Source organism: Cannabis sativa, chromosome 2 (genome assembly GCF_029168945.1).
Source record: "Cannabis sativa cultivar Pink pepper isolate KNU-18-1 chromosome 2, ASM2916894v1, whole genome shotgun sequence".
NCBI classification, from domain to species: domain Eukaryota; kingdom Viridiplantae; phylum Streptophyta; class Magnoliopsida; order Rosales; family Cannabaceae; genus Cannabis; species Cannabis sativa.
In genome coordinates, this window is record NC_083602.1 from 6,636,446 (window position 1) to 6,655,681 (window position 19,236).

Genomic DNA, 19,236 nt, shown 5'->3' on the forward strand with positions numbered 1-19,236 from the left:
TATTCCTTGCTATTTTAATGAGACAACAATCACTTTAGTACCTAAAACTGAGATTTCGAGTAAGGTTGTTGATTATAGGCCTATTGCCTGTTGCACAACCATTTATAAATGCATCACTAAGCTTATGTGTAAAAGATTGGAAAAAAAATTTCCCTCTCTTATAGACCTTAATCAAGAAGCCTTTATTAAACAGAGAGAAATTGCTCACAACATTTTAATTCTCCAAGATTTGGTTTAGAATTATGGGAGGAAAAATGTTTCTCCTAGATCTGCTGTTAAAGTAGATCTCAGTAAAGCGTACGATTCGGTTGACTGGAGATTTATGGAAGAGCTTCTTGTTGGATTGAATTTTCTTTCTAGATTTGTGAGATGGGTTATGGCTTGCCTGGAGGGATCTACCTATTCCATTGTTTTAAATGAAAGATTACAAAGGTCCTTCAAGGAAAAGAAAGGGTTGAGACAAGGGGATCCCCTATCCCCCTTAATTTTTGTTATCATTATGGATTATCTCACCAAAAGATTAAAGTTAGAAGCAACTCAACACTTTCAAATACCATCCACTTTGCAAGAATTTGAACCTGGTTAGCCTCTGTTTTGCAGATGACCTTATACTTTCCAAGCTATTAAACATCTCAAAAGAGCTCTAGTTAAATTTAGTAAAGTCTGGTCTTGGAGCTAATAACTCTAAGTCTATGGTCTACTTTGGGGTAGTTTTTAATGAGCTAAAATAGGGAATTCTTGATGTGTTGGACTTTGCAGAGGGATCTTTCCCGCTCAATTACTTGGGAGTTCCTTTGAGAATAACCAAATGGAGGAAGGAAGACTGTGAGCCTATAATTAAGAAAATTAAAATGAGACTTCTTACTTGGGCTACGAGACATCTCTCGTTTGCTAGAAGAGCCCAGTTGATTCATTCTGTCTTGCTGGGGTTGCACAACTATTGGATGAATATATTTATTCTTCCTCAAAGCACAATCAAAGAAATTAAAAAGTTGTATGGAGGTTTCCTTTAGGGTCTCAAAGAAGACAAAAGCAAGATACATGTGGTTTCTTGGGAAAAAGTGTGTCTCCGAAAAAGATATGGAGGGTTGAGTTTTCGAGAGGGAACAATTTGGAACAGAGCTTTGATTGGCAAGTATATTTGGGCCATAATGAAGAAGCATGGCCTGCTTTGGGTCAAGTGGATCAATGTCATTTACTTGAAAGGCAAAAAATTTTGGGAGTACATTCTCCCTAATGACACTAGTTGGTACAGGCATAAAATCTGCAACCTGAGATTAAAGTTCAATAAGCAGGTTTTGATGGCGGCTGAAAATAGAGGAAGGTACAAGACTTCAAAACTATACAATAGTGTTTTACACCAGCAAGAGCGAAAGTTGATGAGAATGAGCTTTAAGTCGCCATGAATGACCGTAATCTAATACCAATTGAGAAAAGAGTGAATCAACTAAGAAAATTTGGGAAAACTTGTGTATTGGAAATGGGACTCTCGTGTTATGATCGAGAGCCAAGAGTACATTATACTTATAGTTAAGCTTTTATAAATAATCAATAACAACCAATTCTAACAAATCTAACTGATTGTTTGTTCGGCCCATTCTTAATAGCTAATGTCTGAGCTGGTGCATAACAATTTCTCAACAATATCTTTCATATTCTAACATGGCCGGCTTTAACCCTGTGCAAGCTGTGCAATTGCACAGGGCCCAACCTTGCACAGGGCCCAACTAAATAAAAGCTAAAATATTTATCATTTTTAAATTTAAATCCTTTTCAGTTTATTTTTTTTTATTATTTTTTTAATTAATGACCCACCTCTTTATACCTAGAATCTCTTCCAATTTATGGTAGTTTACTATTTTTTTTTTTTCAATCTTTTATATTCCATTCAAAATATGTTTGATAGTAGAATATATATATATATATATAAATATATATATATATAATATCTTTTAGTTGTTTTAAAAATTGATTAATAAATATTTTTTTTCATCATATATATTTAAATATTTCTATTCAATTTTAAGTTTTTCATTTAAGAAAAAAAAAATATCAAAAGAGAAAAAAAAAATACACACGATTATATATATGAGTTAATGGCAAGATTTTATTTCTTTAAAAAAAAAATTATCAAATATGAATGAAACATTTTTTTTTTAACTAAATCTTCTAGAAGTAAATTTTTAAACTTGATCTACCTAAAAAAAATAAATAAAAAAATTGAACTTAGAATTTAATTATACTATTATTTTTATTAAAGGCCAAATTTTTAAGATTGGAACAGGGCCTCTAAAATATTTAAGACGGCCCTGCATTCTAAATTGAAAGTACCTAGACAAATCTTCCATCCCAAAAAATCAAAATAAACAGAACAAAATACAATGAAACCATAGAACAAATTTCTATGTCAGTAAGGGAATCACCACTTTAATTATATGGTTGAGATTATTTATACATCGAAAACGTGTAATTTAAGCGTGTCACAATCATTATTCATACATTTTGAGGTGCTACAATTTGGTGAGATAGTAAATGAATAATTTGTTAAATAAATAACAACTTTAATACTTGTAATTGTTTGAAATCTTGATACTCAAGGGTGTCCAAATTTTTCAAGCAGCTCTGAAAAAATGACATACCCCGCACCTCCGAGTATGATCGAAAGAGTTATTTTTCCTCCTGGAACCAGCTGAGGTAAGAGCATTGATGATGGTGATGAAGATGAGTATCTATCTGACCAGGACATTGCTGCTGGAACTACTCCAAACAATACCAAGACTAAGGAAAACAAAGCCCCACAAATTTTTCAGCTAAGAATGTTCTAAAAGAAAATTTAATTTTAAAAAAGAATGACTCTTTAGCAAGCAATAATAAGTAACAGAGACTAAAATGAGAAAGAAAGAAAGAAAATATATGTTACACCAAAAACCATACCTCCATAGGTTCCAGCAAAGTCTAGTGCTTTGAAAAAGATATCTGGATCTAGCAATGATAATGCCAGAGGTGGAAACAGGGTCAAGATATATGGCACGGGGCTTCCTCGATCAGCTGGAAGTTTCAGCACTGGATGTTCAATAAAAAATGTCAAGAGTTAAGACATCAATAGACAAATTGTTAGTGAATGAAGTGACTATATAGATACAACTCATAATATCCTACAAATTGTTATTCCATTTTTGTCACATTAGCATGATTTTAAATGTGTGAAGTTCACCAAAATAGACATAAAAATTATTCTGACAATACAAAAATAATTTGCAACAAGACATGGGCAATGTAAGGTAGTTCACTCTGTATTTGTTCTTTATTCTTATTTTATTAAAAAAGAAATTTCCTTACTCAACCAGAGAAGTGGCACTACTGTTTGAGCTACCCTTCATGGATGCACATTAATTGACCATTTGCATCATAACTAATCCATGAAAAGAGCAAAGAACATGAAGATCACATATATAAGATGTTAGGATGATACAAAGGGTGATATTAGCACTTACAGTCAGCCAGAAAATCGGAGAGCCCCAACACGAATCCAATGTAAGATGTTGCAATAGCGAGAAGAGAGAACGCCTCAACAATAGGCTGTAAGACGTGTTAAAAAATTAAGAACAAACACTTCAGCAAGGTTTCTTCAAATTCTTATACCATAAATTGTCTATAAACTTTGAGAATTATCTAAAGAGCTTACTCCAACAGCTCCATTGGAAGATTGCAATTGTTGTAATGGATCTATCATCTTATCAGCACCAAGTTCAAGATTTGTAATGGTTCCAAGAATAACAGCATTCCACACAAGAAACAGAATTAGAGGTATAGTTGTGCCTAGGATAATTGCAGTCCTGTAACAATGAGTTCATACACAGACCATAAATTCAATTAGTCACTTAAAAGTAGTAAAATAAAGCTACTGTAATGTGCTTCCCTGACCTATAAATGAAAATATCAAACTGAAAGCAATGTATTTTCGGTCAGTTCAAGTATCCACAGACCAATATGCCAAGTTTCCAAGATCATGTGTCTATCCAATATGACTAACACAAAGACAAAGACAGTCAAATATGTGGACATAACTTCTTTGGTAGATACATGGACCATGTAGGCTGTCATGAAGTTATGTTTCACAGTGCAAACAAAACCATTAAATCTCTACTCTGAATTTTATATACAGATACATACAAATACAAAATATGTGTTGCAAGGGAGTCATATTAACAATGACAACACAAGGGTCCTAACAAAATTATTGACAATATGTTATTATTCATTGTTATTACTGGTCTCCTGATAAGCATTTAGGTTCCATCTTGTTAATTGTTCCCATACGAAGAGTGTAACCGCAGTAATGAAGAGTGTGTATAGGCGCTAAAACTAATTAAAGAAGGGAGGATAAAGAGAAGAACTTGTGGCGTTTGGTTGGAGGTAATGAAATGGAATGGAAAGGAAAGGAAACAATCTCCATTCCATTCTTTTATTTGGTTGCATATTAAAGTGTTGGAATGTCATTCTAATGGAATGGCCTTTCCACCATTTTGGTGGAATAACAATTCCATTTTGAAATGGAAGGAAATACCATTCTGATGCATTATGAGAAAAAATTTAATAATATTTTTATCAATTTTTTATACATATTAAATTTTATTCCATTCCATTCCTATTCTCATTCTTATTCCTGTGTTTTCATTCCTCCCAACCAAACGCCACCGTTTTCTTTGGTGTAAGACATGCCATAATACTTGTGAATAAAGATTCAATGATCTTGTGGTGTGTTGAATGGTACCTAAAATCCTATCATCTTCTAAGTTATATTTTAGTTCATTACTACACAGGCCACCTAATAGTTGGCTAACAAGTCAAAGTTAAAACTCATATCATATAATAAATTAAGCCAACTCTGCAATGATAATATTTTTTCACCTTATTTTTGACAGATTTCCTTCAAGATCTGTACAAAGAACTGGCACTACATTCTGGAAAAAGAAAAAGAAAACAAATAGAAATGTTACAAACCCCTTAATATGAAATGACTAAAAGTTCAGTGTTGTTACCTGATATACAAAGGAAAGCACAATTATTGGTATACTCATAGGAACTGCTTGAAAGTTGGCTTTTAGAAGAGCATCCCATTGTAAATCTCCACTTGCAACTGCCTAAGAAAGAAAATTAATTCTTGCTAATCATAAAAGCAAACCATGTAGAAAATGTCAATTTGTAGTACTCAAAACTTATTTTAATTATGAAATAATTCAAAAGGTCTGGATGAGATAATTCAGACAATGACATAATAGAACTCCAATCCAACAAGATAATTCAATTTGTTGTATTTATTTATTTTTTTTCAAACTAGGATCCCCGTCTAACTCTACAATATTTAGAGACCACGAAACTATAGCAATTGTTGTGTAAGTTCAGGAAGATAGAAAATTACCACAAGAGCTCCAAATGAAACCATGATTCCAAGTACAAGAACCCCATTAATGGCACCGATAAAGCGCTGGCTAGATTTGAAAACAAAACCAGTCAATTCCAGCAATTCACAACCACAATTTAGATGCAATTTTGTATAAATCACAAAATGATATTGGCAATATACTTGTGTGGCCTCACCAAGGAAGAATATACATATCCTCTTAAGCCAATACATCTTAATCTATTTGTGTAGAGATTTGTATATCTTAAACTAAGTAATAATATTTTTTTAGAAAAAGAAATAGCAACATAATTTGCTAAAAGTGATTGTTAAGAGTTTGGAAGTGTGGTGAAGAAAGTAGAATAAAGTGAGTGTATGGTAAGATGGGTTCTATCTCAAAACTATTTAGTAATGACAGGAGTAGTCCATGCATCTTATATATGATTTTTAGTTTCTACACATTATTAATATGAGACTCTTTAACAACTATAAAAGTTGTCTCCTTGCTTCCCGGCAATAAAACAACTTCTATGCATAAGAAAAGATTAAGAAGCTCAAGTAATTCGCTTGTTCAAGCAGGCTTAAACTTTTGAAATATCCTAAACATACTTAAATTGTTTCTGAAAAAACATGAATCTCTCATTAAGTAATTCTCACAATTCTACTATTTAATTTGGTTATAATTTTATCCAAACAAACAAGTTAAACAGTACCAAGATTTTTTTCTCAAAAGATGAGTAATAACACTCAGGATTGAAAGGGAAAGAAAAAAGTCTTGTTATTATTTTAAATGGAACAAGACTAACTATTATTTGCTATACAAAGCATAAGAAAAGAAATCAAAGAACACACATTCAACAAAAATAAATAGATATACACTAATAATTCAAAGAAGGCAAAACCAACCTTCCAAGGTAGCATATGCCTCCAAGGACCAAAGAAAACAAGGCTGCACTTTCCCATCTGCAACCATAATGCTGCCATCAACACCTAAGACACACACAGAATACACTTGAATTGACATTAAAGAACCTACACAGAAAGCTACAAAGGAAAATTTTGTTTTTCTTTTTCGAAGGGTAACTAGGAAGAGATATCATAGTATGTACTGTGGAATATGGAGATAATTTGTCAAAATATTTGAAGAACGCGAGACATAGGCAACAAGGAGAGCATAGTGTATGAAAATGTACGACCAACTGCAACAATAAAAAAAGGATAACCATCAAACATGTGATGTAATATAAAAAGAAATTACTTCATAGTATCTATCAATTTAGGATTTAGGGAAAAATTTAGCAAGATGTTTTCTGTTAAAAAAATCTGTTATGTTCCAGAAGAATTATTATCATCGTCTTTTCCTTTATACAAAAACTCCTACATTGGTATCCAACTCAACTAATTATTCATCTATTATTGTTCCTACTAATAACAGAACATAACTCAACCAATTAGCAGAATTTAATGAGGTCTCTTCTGGTTTTGTTTTATTTAAATATATATATACATAAATATATATAGACATACTTGAGGGAAAACTTATGATTCAATAACCAGCTATAAAATGTATAAAAAGTTTATGCGAAATCAATTTACCAAACAACTTGTACTCCTGCTTTCCCCAGAGTTCTCATGGCCATCGATACCTGTATTCATAATATGTCAAAATAGAAACAAAATTGACAATTCTATTCATGAACACTTTAATAACAAATAAATATTGTAACTAACTAAAATATATGAAAATCTAATTTTGATTTTTCAGAAGCCGGATGTCAGCAATAATTATTGACACAAACCACATATGAAGTAAGAATTTGATAGGATGAAAATCAAAAGTAGCTATTATTGACACTAAAACTATAATTCCATTGCATTGTCTCTTTTTTTTATATATATATCCAATTGTTAATTTATACTCCGTTAGCCCAACGAGCTCATAAGATAACACTCCATCCCATTTTATACAAACATATTTTAAGGTGTGTTCTAGTTATAATTTTACTTTGAATTATTAATCTTATAAAATTCCACCCATCCAACAGATACGTGGGATAATAAACACTTCTCATTCCATCTTAGTCTCACATACTTGCTTATGAAAAAGAGAACATTTGCTCTATTTATTTGAGCAACCATTTTCTATTTGCACACACATATTTGAACAAAAGGATGAAAACTTACTAAGGATACACCTCCAGAACCCAGTTCGCACATAGTGTTAACATTTACTTCAGCAATTAGCAACCCTGTAACAACCTGTAGCATTTTGATAACACTAGAAAACTTCAATGTACACTCAAACTTATAGACAATAAATTATAGTAATGGTAGGATGTATAGTGATATCAAAACGGCTCTTGTTTTAAAGCAAATAAGCAACAGTGTTTAGTAAGATTATCAATGGATAAGTTTACATGGGTTGACACAATTCATAGGATCATATAGCCTAGGAGAATGGTTTGGCTGATTGGAAGAACCTGGGCTGTCCTTTCTACTTGTATTGTATTACTTTGTCAGCAATAGAAATCTTCATTTTCCCTATTGTATTTCTGCTTGGGTTCTCAACTATCAGTCTAAAGAAAATGTTGGCAACAGGAAAAATATCTAAAAATAAGAGAAGCTTGGTCTTGGTGGCATTACCATATAAACCCAACTGAAAATGCATGTCATGGCAGAGGCCAGAAACCCTGATTCTTGAGTCACAGCAGGAAGTGCAAGGATCCCAGCACCTACCTATATAAGATTTAATAGCCATTAAAAGAAAAACATATAAAACAGGGGGAAAAAGTGTAGCACTTAACCAAAACTACCCTCCAAAATCTACATTGTATCAACCAAACCAAAAATGAAAAACAATTATCATTGAGAGGAATAGACTATGCATCTTATATATGGTACTAAATTTCTAAACATTATTAATGTGGGACTCTAATGGAATGTGGAAATGCTGCAGACTTTAAAGAAAGTTTCTTACAAGCATTACAGAAATTTTTGCTTCAAATGACGCATCCTATTATATATATATACGTATCTATATATATACATTAATTGTTTACCGTAGTACCAGCTACAAGAAATATTGCACTCGATAAACTTCCTGCCCAAAAAAAGAAAACCAGTAACATTAGAACTGAACCAAAAATAAGAGCAACAGTAATAATAAGAGTGGGAAAGAGAGTAACCAGGTTCTCTTTTGAAGGTGACTTGGTTGAGATTAGAAAAGAGCCTCTCAAATTGAAGTTGTTGGGATTCGGACTGAGATGGGTCTTGGGAGAAGCATTTGAATTTATGAGAATGAGTCGTGGTAGTATTTGGGCAATACAACTTGAGCAGAGTGAGATGATCTTCATTACCGCCACTACCAAATGGGGACTTTTCCCAGAATCGTATATGTTTTCTTGATAAGGAATAGGACATTGATGAAGGAGAAATTATAGAGCTTGGGATTTGGAGAGATGGTGGAGAGTGAGAAGTGAGTGCCATTGCCATTGTCATACTTGGATTTTGGTTTGGTTTAGTTGGTTGGTTCTTGTAACTTCTCTTCCAAAGAGTTTGGGGTCACTTGGTCCAACATTTTCCACGTACACACAATATCATTACATGTTAATACTATGTATTTAGTTAGATAATGTTGTCTTTCATCAGAAAAGGGAAAAAAAAAGTAATTTAGTGTTGTTCTCATCAACCTACCTACGTCTTTTACTACAAACACCTTTTACCAAAGAAAAATTAGTAGGGGAAAATCACTTTCTAAGAAAATATTATTCAATTTCAAATGTCTTAATATAATTTTTTGAAAAGAAAATATTTTTATTTTAAAATTTGATTTTTCTTCTAAGATTTAAATAAATTAGCACAAATAGCTGGTCAATTTCTTATATATTTGGAACTAATTTATTATACTTGAGCAACTAATTTAGATAGAACTATTATCATATGAGTAATGAAATGTGCTAACAATTTTATCAAAAATAAATAAATAAATAAAATCAACAAGACAACAACTACGTGTTGATTCAGCTCAATGGCAAGTATAAAATAAAAAGTTTTGCCCAAATGTGCTAACGTGACATTATTTTTTAAAATAAAAATTTTGCCCAAATGTCGCTCACCTGAAAATCACAAAGGTTCTAAATTACTTAGAAGCATTTGACTGTGTTCACAACCAAAATCTAGATTTAAAACAGATTCCTAACAAGAACTCAAATATATAATGAAAGCACATTTTTTAAATATCTTCCAGAAAATGGCCAGCTCTATAGTTGTTTATCATTGACAAAGTTAATTAGAATTTTTGCTCCCAAATCATGTCACCGAACTTTTCAAGCAATTAAAAAAAATTCCAAACTATTGAAATTGTTAGATTCAAAAACATCTGCCCTATTCCATTCAATTTTACTAACGCGACGATTTTCCATATACTAAATCATGCTCTAAACTTTCATCCATGTCAAGTTTTAGTAAAAAATATTTGAATCCAACAAATTCAATAGTTTGAGAGAATTAGTTTGAAAAGTTCAGAAAACATGATTTATTACTTGTTAAAGTTCGGAAACAAATATCCTAATCAGTCAAAAAAAAAAAGGAAAAAAGAAAACGTAATCAAGTGAATAAAACAAGATCAAAGTTTATAGCTTCGGTGACTAGTACGAGGGTGAAAAGATTCTTCAGTCTAGTGGATGAGCAACAAATTTGTTACATAGTTCCCTAATTAGAAAAGCTAATTAATAAACTTTTGAGTGTCAATTTAAACAACAACTTCATTTGATCTAAAGTCTTGATTTCAGACTTTCAAAATTGATATCAGAAACTGAAAAGAGTCATCATTGTGTTACAGAATAAAAGAAAATGATGTTCGTAAGTACGAGTTATATTACAGATTCACATCTTATATAAACACATTAAATAGTAGATAGCAATGTTACAAACATCACCATAAAGAAAATGACAAAGTGGGAGCAAGCCTAACTAGGTCTATTCAAGCTACTTCCAACCCATTTTTATTTCTGTCATCTGAAATTAGATCAAGTGAAACAAATTAATCCTTAAACATAGTAAGAATACTTCTAAGTCAGAATTAAAAAATTTGTATTCCGCCTTTAAGGACTTAATTTAAGACATATATTCTTGTAATGTGACTGTGGTCGTTAGTCATTACCTCCGCAGTCATCTTGTGAATGGTCACTTCCTACTTGAACTTCCACAATAAAATGAATTCGTACTGACATCGTCAATTTGTTGTATGAATATTTGAGGAATATCTTCTCTGTTTTCATGAAGGGAAAAAAAATCACGGGGGAGTTATACTAGTATTATGCTTTGTTATTTGTACCTTTTATTGTAGAGAGTCTCAATACAAGTTCAGCTTAGAAAGAGAGAACCAATGCTATGTCATGCATAATAGGTAATGGGAAAAAGAGAAACAATACTACAAGCCGACAAGGAACACTAACCTTTCTTTAGCCTCTTGGTAAGTGTAGCTAGATGCAACAGCCAAAAGTTGTCCTTTATTGTTGATCGATAAGGATGAGATGCTATTTGGGTATCTAGGCAACTGAAACAATGAAAGTTAGAAGGCATTAAGACGTTGGTCATTATGAAATTGTCAAATAGCAAATGTGAGGTTATTGGGGTATCTAGGCAATGAAATTTTGGGAGAAAGAAGCATCAAAATCAGCCAACTCTTGCAATACATTTCTCATCATACTGGCAAGTATATTTAACCAGAACAATTATGGCAAGAAAAGAACAAGTGAATCTAAACTAGAAATGTACACAAAGTAAATTGACCCTGCAGCACAAATGCTCCCTTTGCTTTTGGATTTGCATAGATTAAAATTTTTAACCTAAGCCAGTTGCTATAACCTACAAGCTACAGCTGTTATCTCTTAAACATGCAGGCCTTCTATAGTGAATGACATCAACACAATAGGGTAGCTCAGATAGTCAAAGTAGGTGATTTGCTACCACAAGGCCCTAAGTCTTTTAGGTGCTTACATATCAATTCGTATAATTTTCTGGTTCCCAAACATTGTAGGATTAGTTGGGGATCCTAGATTCAAAAAGTAAAGTGAATGATAAGTATGCAATTTTCTTTGATATGCTACCAAATGTAATGTTAATAAATAGGAATCAGATAAATCATTCACTTGACAAACAATATATAATACCTCAAATAGTCTTTTCCTGCTTTGAGCGTCCCATCCAATAACATAACCCTCATTATCACCAGTATAAAAAGCACTGTCCATACTATAACACCAACAAAAACAATAGAAAAAAATTATTAAGTAATCATAAATTAGTGCTCATAAACTCACGATAGAACTCCACGTACAGTGTATTAAATACAATGTCATTCACTGACACTAGATGAAGTCTCTTTTCTGTTGACTTTGGATGACACCGAAACATGTATCTGCAATATAGTACCAAATATTTTCTTGAATTCCAGCAATTTGAACAAGGCCTTTATCTGGTAAAAAAAACAATAAAAGCTCGCGTTGACAATTGACATTAAACAATTATATAAAACTTCACCTGATGTCATTTGAATCTGATGAAGAAGACATCTCCAATGCTACACGTCCATCTACTGAGCCAACAGCAAATCCTGCAATGGTAAGTTTTACTTCAAATTCAAAGACTTTCTTTTTGGGGGGGAAAATCAAATTCAAAGACTTCAATCAGACATAATTGAACAGTCTAATGGTTGTCAGTTGTAACAAAAAAACAAACATAGATTTGGTGCCCTTGAAAATCTGAAAATCAATAGGAAAAATAAATGCAAATCCATTACTGCATGTGCATGCAAGCTATAACAAAATGAATTCTAATTTCTACACCATTTAATATCTACTAATATTAACAGTAGCTATCAAGAGAGCTATTATTTGTCTCAAAACCGATGACAGCTGAGTAAACATTTATCTTGATATACCTCTAGAATGAGGAACTGAACTGATGCACTTTATATTAACATCCATATCAGATTTTTTTGATGGAATCGATTTTGCTAAGTTACGCAAGTCATACACATACACTGATCTTCCAACTGCTACCATCATTTCAAATCCTGAAAGTGACAATGACTGCACTTCTGATCCTACATTTACCAAACACAAAAGTTCCTTCTCCATACGTGTGTCCCAGGCTAATATCTTATTGTCCAAACCAACACTGATTACTTGGCCTATTGTAAAGGGAGAAAAATTCCATGTATTAACTTCTTATGTTGAGACATGTAAAAATCACAATATAAGTACTAGTTCTAGAACAAGCAAAAATTGAACACAAGTTAAATAAGTGGAAGCAAAACAGGGAGCAGAAAAAACAAGGATCAATGACTACACTACATCTATAATTAAGAATGAAACTAAACGATGATAGAGGCTGGTGGTAAGTTTGCTTACATGTTTCATTAGAATATCCAACGCAAATTGAAAGATCGTCATGATTTCCAACCACCTCACTAGTTCCGGAATGAAAATCATACCTGTACCAATTACAGCGAAAAGGTCAGAGCAATTAGCTAGCACCAATGAACATAAAGCCCCCTTTCAAAATTTGACAAGAACATACAAGCAAATACAATTTTTAGATCAAAGATGGAATGCATTGCAGTAGAAAAATAAAATATTCTAGCAAAGTTGTACTCTTGTCATTTTTTCTTTTCATACAAAGATAAATACACTAACATACCAATTATTAAAGATCATATCAAGAGAATAAGAATATTATCCACCACAGAAGAAAAAAAATAGAAAATTTCTGTAGTACACACCCTAAAGGGGTGTTCTCGTAGACTCCCCATATGTTTTAGTATCCTGAAAAGTTTTTGAGTCTAATTTTTTTTTATAATCACGTGCGTTGTAACTTTTTAAGACTCCCTATAAAATTTCAGAAAATTCTGAATAGTTTACAATACCGAAAGGTTCAACGAATTACTTACTACATGTATAAGAAAAACTAATTGTGCGTGCAACAGAATATTTAAACCTTATTTTTGACATTGTAAACTACTTAAAATCTTCTAAAAATTTACAAGGGTCTTAAATAACTATAACGAACACGATCATGACAAAAAAATGGACTAAAAAACCTTACTGGATGTCGAAACAGATCATTTAGAGGGTGTACTATAGACATACCCTAAAAAAAATATACATCACTACAATACCAATGCAACACAAAACAAAGTCAGTGCAAAAACCAAGTAGAACTAGAAAATATCTACCTGCATTGGTAATTTATTAAGCCCAATTTCATTAATAACCATGATATGACATGAACTACATTCACATCAAAGTTAACTTGCAATGATATTCATAAATCTGATACATTCAAGCCAACATGACTTGCAAAACAGCAACCCATTACAAAATATGATAGAACCCACATTGGTTATTTCAGGTTTCTAAGATAAAGAAAAAGACGAACCTTCTAACGGAACCATCAGAACCAGCACTAAAACCAACGAGCTCGTTCTGGAAACAGCAGTCGAGAAGCGAAGCTTCCGAAGAAGCTTCTAACCTAAGCACCGAGCCATCCACATCGTACAACCGCAAACACTAAAGCATAATTTTGCCAAATTTAAATGCAGAAAAAGAAAATAATATATCAAATTGTGGATTGAAAAATGAGAAGAAAAAGAAGAAGACTCACAGAATCCCAAGAAGAGATGAGAAGGTTGTTTGATTGCGGCGCAAACTGAATGCTAGAAATGGCGTCTTGAATCGGAGAGTCAAATACCAAAGGAACTCCGGTCATTTTGACCCAAATATATTGTAACTGAAATTGTCAAAGAAAAAGTTTGCAGTTGTTGTTAGAAGCATTTTGTGTGGAAAGTTGAAGAAGGTGTGTAGAAGAGTAGTGTTAGCTTCATCTTTATCTTACAGGGAATATGAATCAGAAAGAGACAGCAACATTGGGCAGGAGAGATAGAGAAGAGGAGTTCAGAGTAAGGTTCGTACTGAGGAGTTTTACTTGAGAAATGAAATGATTTATGTGCACAAATTTACATATGCCAAATAATTCAAATTATGAGGAGTTTTTTTTTAAAATGTTACTCTTAAATCTTTCTTTTTTTTTTTTTTTTTGAAACAACTCTTAAATCTTTCTAAGCGTTTAAAAATTCATTTCGAATTGGTGAGAATATTGGATTTGAGAAATTTCTCTCACTTTTAATGCTTGAAGTTGATAAAAATTTAAGAAGTATGATTTGGTATTGTAAAATTGAATGAATTCAACAATTTTGGTCTTAAAAGTTTGGGAATTTAATTTAATAAATGTTAAAGAGCATAAAAATTTTAATTCTCCAAATAATAATCTTATAATGATTATATATTAAGTTAGAGCACTTAGACAAGTTTTAAAATATTTAAAGAAATAAATTAAAAATACATTATACCAATATTTTAAATTTTTTATTTATTTTAAGAAAAATGCTTAAGAGTACTTTAAGGTATCAAGTACTAGAAAAAATAACATAATATTATTAATGTATTTTGATATCAGACCTCACGTATTATAATTTAAAAAATAGTATATAAAACCAATAACAAATTATAATGTGTCATTGTAATGTTGGGCACCTCCAAGTGCCAAATAGGGATACTTTTAATTTAAAGTTTCTTTAAAATTTATACTTTTTAGGGTATTTACACATTTGGTATCTTATGTTTTATTTAAATATAAATTTGGTATCCTGTAATTTTAATAATACTTATTTAGTACCTTGTATTTTACAATCATACCTATTTGGTACCCTAAATTCAAATTCTTTTGATAAAATTTAATCAATACAATCAATAGTCTAAAATTTTATGAATTCTGAATTCAAATTTATTTATTTGATTACATATAATTGAGAACTGTTTGGTTAAATTAATAAAACTGTATTGATTAAATTTTATTTTAGGGTACCAAATATGTACAATTTAAAAATATGAGGTACCAATTAAGTATTATTGAAAACATAAGGTACCAAATATGTTTTTGGTAAAAACACAATGTACTAAATAAGTATATTCCCTACTTTTTATGCTTTGCATTTATAAAATACTAGGGAAGTTTTTATAACAATTGAGAATTGAATTTTACATTTTTGTAATGAATTTTATATATTATTTACAATATTTCTTAATTTTTATTTTAAAAGAAACATATATTATTTTATAATTCTCATTATCATTATTTAAAGTGGTACAACTTGTTATAAGAATAAATATGTATCTTATCCCTTAAATTGTAATCCAAAAAACGGTGTTTCTGAACTATTAATAATAATAAACATTTCCCCAAAATTATTCTCATTTTTTGTCCTACATGATTAAGAAAAAGTTTTTTTTTAAAAAAAAAAAGAAAGACTTTTTATTAATTCAAATCTGAGTACATGAGAGTTTTAAGTTCTACAAGAGTATTAGACTCAGAAAAATTACAATTAGAGAAGTATCGAGAGCTACCCAATGAGCTACTTGATTTGCTGATCATTTGATAAAAAATAACTTAACATTAATCAGAGAGGAAAGCAAAGTTTGACAATCCTATATGAGAAGTCCAAAGACAGAAGACATGGAAGTATTACTTTGAATTGCCTAAACAGTAACCATACTGTCTGTTTCAAGTGTTGCTCCTTGCCAATCATTGTTTTTTATCCAACTAAGGGCTTCTTTCACCCTGGCTTCAGCCACCTCCACCAACGGGGCACCTAGAAAGCAAGAACTCTTGCTCCTTATTAATCTGCCTGTATCATCTCTAGCCACAATTCTAAAGCCATACATACCATCCTCCTCAAACATTGCAGCGTCAACATTCACTTTGATTGTATTGGTTTCAGGTTTAGTCCAATGCTCACCGACGTCACAAGAAGAAGCAAAGTTAAGTGACAACAAAGAAGAAAAACATTGAGCTTTCTTCCATTGATCAAAACAGGTAGATGCCAAAGTTACAACATGGGAGGCAGATGATGTTTTGTTGTTCCAAACTTTATTGTTCCTTGACTTTCATAGTGCCCAGTATCACAGGCTCACCTTTTCAGGTAGTAGAACACCTGTGCGACACCTTGACTTCTCTAAGCCAAGGTCAGCCTTCCAACCATTCGAGTAACAATGGGCTCATTTTTTCGCGCGACCGTGTGCCTCGTGCACACTTCTGTCTCTCGAACAACTCTCGCTGAGTCATGCTCGCAAGCATCCATGAGTGCATCCAAGCATCGAGGCTCTCTAGCCAAGATACTCGCACTGTCCATAGGTTCTCACTATGATAAGGCAAATCCCAACACCGACGCTCACCTTGTCACTCGTGACCAAGGTAGCATGTGTGGCAAGATGCCAACACCAAGCCGACGTGACAACGCTTCTATCATGCCCCATTCGATACTGTCCGAACAGTCTCCCTCGTCTCCCAAGGACTCCCATATGTCCATGGACCAATCCTCAAGACGCCATGCCTCCATGCATGTTGGTAGGCCCTCGAGACAAGCCACCGAACTAGTAGCATACACTAGACCTCTGTCTCTTTCCAACATGGTGCATCCGTCCCATGTGCGTATGCAAACTAGCCCACGAATGACTAGCCGTGACATCTCGTGTTAAGACTCGTGGCCAAGGCGCACCACAACGTCTCTTGGAGGTTTAGGCCACGTCCCGTGCAAGCGGCATACCGGCAAACCAAGGGAAACGTACCTGTTAACCTCTGGCAGCTTCTTAAACGCATTACCGGGTCGGCCCGATAATGTCCACGAGTACTCTAACTTATAGAGATATATGAGTCTCCTCGTGGTCCTCATGTGCCCGTCCTACTAGTCTCGTTGACTAGTAGTAGCTCACTTAGCACCAAAGTGCCAGGGGGTGGTGGAGAGCTGACACCAGGGTACCCCCTTAAAGAGCATACTGAGCTTTTAGCCTTCTACCAGGAACTTACATGATTTTGGCTCTGTAGACATACGGCCAAACCGTAAACCAAATCACATATTTTTGCTAAACCGATTATACCATTGTATTTGTAGTCTCAAATAAATGGCGAATACCAAGTCCCGTCCCATTCCGCACAATATTGAAAATATTTACGAAAATGCCACTGCATACAAACTAAGCATCAACATGCCACCAGCATGCACCACAACATGCACCACCATTTGACCACCACTTGGCCAACTTGTGGGCATCACATAGCTTGTAACGTGCCATCTTAGCACGCACGTTACACCTAGCAAAGAACAACAACATTATTAATGATTTCTTCGTTGAAGCTATAGAAAATGGTGTTAAGCCAAGAGCCATAAGTAACAGCACTTACCAAACTAGTCGTTGCTGACACCTTGTTCAGGCAAGCATGAGCGAAAGGGCAAGTGACAAGAGCATGCATAATAGTTTCAATATTGCCTTGGCACAGGGCAGGTGGCTGGGACATCAACATTCTTGGTACAAAGCATAAAACTAGTTGGAAGACATCCCGAAACAGCTTTCCAAATAAGATTTTTAACTTTAGGAGGGATTTTTAATTGCCAAAGTTTCACCCAAAATCCTGAATAGTTATTACCAGTTTGCTCATCCTTTTGATCTTGCAGTAGGCGATAAGCACTCTTAACTGAGAACTGACCAGACCTTTCGCCACTCCAAGCCCAGAAATCGGTTGGGGCTAAAAAGCTAAGAGGGATACTCATAATAGCATCGGCATCAACTTGATTGAACGAATTGCGAACAATGCCAACATCCCACTGTCTAGATTCAATTTGGAGGAAAGAGCTAACTTGTTGATTCATAAGAGCAGGATGCAAAGAGGACACGTACGGATTATTAGGCAAAGGAAGCCAAGGGTGGCGTAAGATACTAGTTTGTTCTCCAGTCCCGATTGTTCTTCGAACACCCGATTTAAGAAGATCTTGGGCGCTCCAGATGCTTCGTCAAATAAAATTGGGATTATTTCCTAACTCAACAGTCAGATAATCTCCTCTTGGAAAATAACGAGCTTTGAAAAATCTGCTAGCCAAAGAATTAGGATTGAGCAAAAACCGTCAACCTTGCTTAGCTAACATAGCAAGGTTGAAGTCAAGAAGTCGCCGAAACCGCCTTGAGTTTTATGAGAGGCCATATGATCCCAGTTCATCCAGACAATACCGCGTCCTTTACTAGAAGTAGTCTTCCACCAAAATTGAGCCATAAGACGTTCAATTTCAGTACATGTTTTGACAGGGAGCAAGAAGACACTCATAGCATATGATGGCAGGGACTGGACAGCAGATTTGAGAAGAATTTCTTTTGCGGCTCGAGATAGAAGCTTACCGTCCCAACTGTTGATTCTAGACTTTATTTTATTCTTTAAGAAACCAAGGATGGATGATTTAATTCTGCTTATTATGCTGGAAAGACCGAGATACATGCTGTTATCAGTGGCTGCACTCATATTCAAGATAGAGCAAATCTCAACATATTTATTTATTTAGCATATTTGCAATATTTTTCATGTCACATTCTTTTTATTTATTTATTTTACTATAAAGATTTTAATTTGTATATATTTTCATAGTTTTTTTCTCAATTATAAAATTTATAAAATAAATTATATAATAAATAGAACGTTTAAAAAAATCATTCAACCAAAAATTACATAAAAAAACTATAAAACTTTACCTAATTGATAAACAAAATAACTCATTATTATCGGTCTTTTTATTTCTTTAAAGTGTTTTTACCATCTTTCTCCCAATTTTTCTTCATTTTAGTCTCACATTTTATCCAACAAACACACCTAAAAATAAAAAAAATAAAATAAAAAATTAACATAGTATTACAATTAATTACAAATATCATATTATAACAAAATAATAA

The 19,236-nt window shown here is 33.0% G+C and overlaps 2 protein-coding genes across 3 annotated transcripts; both read right to left on the reverse strand.

Annotated features, from left to right (window-relative positions):
* Window positions 1-2,405: 2,405 nt before the first annotated feature.
* On the reverse strand, window positions 2,406-8,991 carry LOC115720766 (uncharacterized). Its single transcript, XM_030649943.2, has 14 exons — window positions 8,590-8,991; window positions 8,464-8,504; window positions 8,048-8,140; window positions 7,589-7,663; window positions 7,001-7,050; window positions 6,514-6,603; window positions 6,311-6,367; window positions 5,423-5,492; window positions 5,043-5,144; window positions 4,912-4,964; window positions 3,686-3,836; window positions 3,495-3,579; window positions 2,935-3,063; window positions 2,406-2,778 (listed from the first exon to the last, which is right to left on the reverse strand). Exons 1-14 carry the CDS (start codon window positions 8,900-8,902, stop codon window positions 2,594-2,596), a joined length of 1,494 nt encoding a protein of 497 aa, XP_030505803.2. The 5' UTR covers window positions 8,903-8,991; the 3' UTR covers window positions 2,406-2,593.
* Window positions 8,992-10,170: 1,179 nt separating this feature from the next.
* LOC115720767 (mitotic checkpoint protein BUB3.3) lies at window positions 10,171-14,392 on the reverse strand. 2 transcript variants are annotated; one of them, XM_030649944.2, is made up of 11 exons: window positions 14,303-14,392; window positions 14,072-14,197; window positions 13,847-13,977; window positions 12,820-12,902; window positions 12,348-12,599; window positions 11,948-12,020; window positions 11,745-11,825; window positions 11,578-11,659; window positions 10,861-10,961; window positions 10,566-10,673; window positions 10,171-10,420 (listed from the first exon to the last, which is right to left on the reverse strand). In XM_030649944.2, the coding sequence occupies exons 2-10, from the start codon at window positions 14,174-14,176 to the stop codon at window positions 10,589-10,591; spliced, it is 993 nt and encodes a 330-aa protein (XP_030505804.2). In that variant the 5' UTR covers window positions 14,177-14,197; window positions 14,303-14,392; the 3' UTR covers window positions 10,171-10,420; window positions 10,566-10,588. The 2 variants fall into 2 exon arrangements, with proteins under 2 accessions (XP_030505804.2, XP_060965996.1); XM_061110013.1 differs by having other exon boundaries at window positions 14,072-14,381.
* Between the last annotated feature and the right edge of the window lie 4,844 nt (window positions 14,393-19,236).